Consider the following 2,444-nt stretch of genomic DNA (forward strand, 5'->3'; position numbering starts at 1 on the left):
TCAAGAAAATAGGAAAATGGGGAGGGGGGCTGGAGTGGTGGCTCAAGGGTTAAGAGCATTTGCTGTTCTTTCAGAGGACCCGGAGTTCAATTCCCAGCACCCATACTGCAGCTCTGTTGTCGTCTTCCAGTTTTTAAGAGCACTACACATATACATACATACAGATGGGCAAGCAAAACACTTGTACAAAAAAAAAAAAAACATAAAAAAAAATGTAAGTATAGAATATGTAAAGAACCCCTGTGACTCAATTATTGAGTCACAATTTTTATTTATTTATTTATTTATTGGTCTTTTTGAGACAGGGTCTCCCTGTAGCCCCAGCTGTCCTGGAACTCACTATGTAGACTAGGCTGGCCTTGAACTCAGAGATCCGCCTGCCTCTGCCTCCCAGGCGCTGGGATTAAAGGCCTGCGCCACCATACCCAGCGAGTCACTATTTTTAAAAACACAATTTTAAAAAATGAGCTCAGGAGCTAGAGAGCCATTAAAGGCTCAGGCTCACAACCAAAAAGGTATGGGTTCGAGTCTCACCAGCAAATGTCTCTTCAGTTATCCTTATTTTTGCCAGGCATGATGGTCTTTAATTCTAGCACTCAGGAGGCAGAAGCAGGTGGATCTCTGTGATTTCAAGGCTACCCAATCCAAAAAAAAAAAAACAACAACAACAACAACAAAAAAAGGCACAGGATGTAAAACAGGTATCTCTCCAAAGATGATACAGATGACTAACAGCATGTGAGGATGCTCAGTATCACAGCCCATGGGGCCAAACAGAACCACAGCAGATATCACCAAAGACAAGTGAATTCCAATATGGAGGCTCAGAAAACAGTCTCATGGCTCCCCTGGATAGGGGTTTACCAAGGACAGAGTCTAGAGAAGTGTGTGTATGTTTTTTTTTTTTAAGATTGTTGTTTATTTTTAATTATGTGTAAGTATGGGGGGGGGTATCTGCAAGTGAGTACAGGTGTCTCCGGGGCCAGAAGAGGGCACTGGACACCCTAAGGCTGGAGGTACAGCAGTTGTGAGCTGCCAAACTTGGGTGAGGGGAACCAAACACAGGTCTTCTGTAAGAGCATTATGCATTTAACTGATAAGCCATCTCTCCAGTGCCTGAAGAGGTTGTTTTTAGGAGGCCAGAATTCACCCCAAGGGTCAGAGGACATAGCTGTCCTTGAAACTTGAGGACTCCTAATCCCTCTTCAATCCTCTTCCTGTCCCAAGACCCTTCAGCCCACTTGGGTGTCTTCACACTAAGCCTATTCCTATCTAGGCCCTCCTCCAAATAGTGCCTCTGCTTACCTCTTCATAATTGGCTGCTTCTAGTTACTTGGCCTCGGAGGCTACATCCATACTGTGTGTGCCATCTCTAGGGGTCCTGCTATCTGTTGACCATGCTATGCAGACCACCCCTGCAGAGTACGCCCAGGGCCCATCATCTTCCCTCTACTAGGATCAGCTCAGTGGAAGCAGGGAGCATCACACCACCACTCACCGGATCCAGGAGCTCATCATCCAGCTCCACGTTGTTCATCTGTCCAATTTGGAAAAATGCAGAATGAGGTGACTAAAAAGAGAAGAGAGGTCATGAGGCACCCAGAGGAGGGAAGTGGAATGCTGCTTATTCTCACTCCTATTCCCACATCCTGCCTTCCCTGAGTGCTGGAACCAGGTCTGCTCCCAACACCCATAGTCTGTCCCTGAGAAGGCTGGCATGGGATGGAAAGCCCAGCTTTCCTCACCCTGGTACATCATACAAGAGAGGAGGCCCACATATCAGAACCAAGGGCTGCAGGATATACCCAAATAAGATGGTATCACCTGCCATGGAGCCCTGGCTCCTCCCCACCTACCACCTCCAGAAGGCCAAGTCCACTGTAGCCTCTCTGGGTCCCTACCTGCTTCAAGTGTGCTGACAGCCCTCCCAACAGGACAGTTGGCTGTGATGCAGAGTTGAGTGGGTCTGAGGTGTGAGGTCCCTGGAGTGGTGTACTTTTGGGCAGGTGCAAGGCAGAAAGTGTCTTAAACACTTCCCTGACTGTGAGCCCATGACCTTCTTGCTGGCCCCAGCAAGGGGGAGGTGGTTGGGGTGGGGGTGGGGGAAAAGTAATTGTACCCAATTTCAACTATTTCCTGAGTCTTAACAAAAATGCTGGAGCAGGGGAGGGAAGAGTCAGCTTTTCAGCTGGGGATGAGCTCTGGAGCTCATCCTAGAGCCCTCTGACATAGTGTTAGAAAGCAAAGCAGCACAGGGAGCTAAAGGGAGCTAGCAGCTGATGGCTTAGAATCATCCCTGAAGTTATCTCCCCAATCTGGGGGCAGCAGCCAGCCCTACCCCAGTGTTTCTCTGTATCCTTCCTGTTCCTAAGACCCTCATCAAAGTCCAATCAGGGCCCAAGTACTCTTTTTTTCACACGATTTTTTTTTTTTTTTTTTTTTTG

General features: G+C 47.8%; 1 protein-coding gene across 3 annotated transcripts in view; it reads right to left on the reverse strand.

The window, feature by feature from the left end:
• Clcn7 (chloride voltage-gated channel 7) overlaps positions 1-2,444 on the reverse strand; it is a 35,111-nt gene that overhangs the window by 21,561 nt on the left and 11,106 nt on the right. For all 3 annotated transcript variants that reach the window (XM_008856176.1, XM_029557774.1, XM_029557773.1), the window contains exon 2: positions 1,499-1,570. In XM_008856176.1, the coding sequence (XP_008854398.1) occupies positions 1,499-1,570 (72 nt within the window). The remainder of the gene's footprint in view (positions 1-1,498; positions 1,571-2,444) is intronic.

The sequence above is a fragment of the Nannospalax galili genome, unplaced genomic scaffold (genome assembly GCF_000622305.1).
Source record: "Nannospalax galili isolate Female #2095 unplaced genomic scaffold, S.galili_v1.0 scaffold668, whole genome shotgun sequence".
Taxonomy (NCBI): domain Eukaryota; kingdom Metazoa; phylum Chordata; class Mammalia; order Rodentia; family Spalacidae; genus Nannospalax; species Nannospalax galili.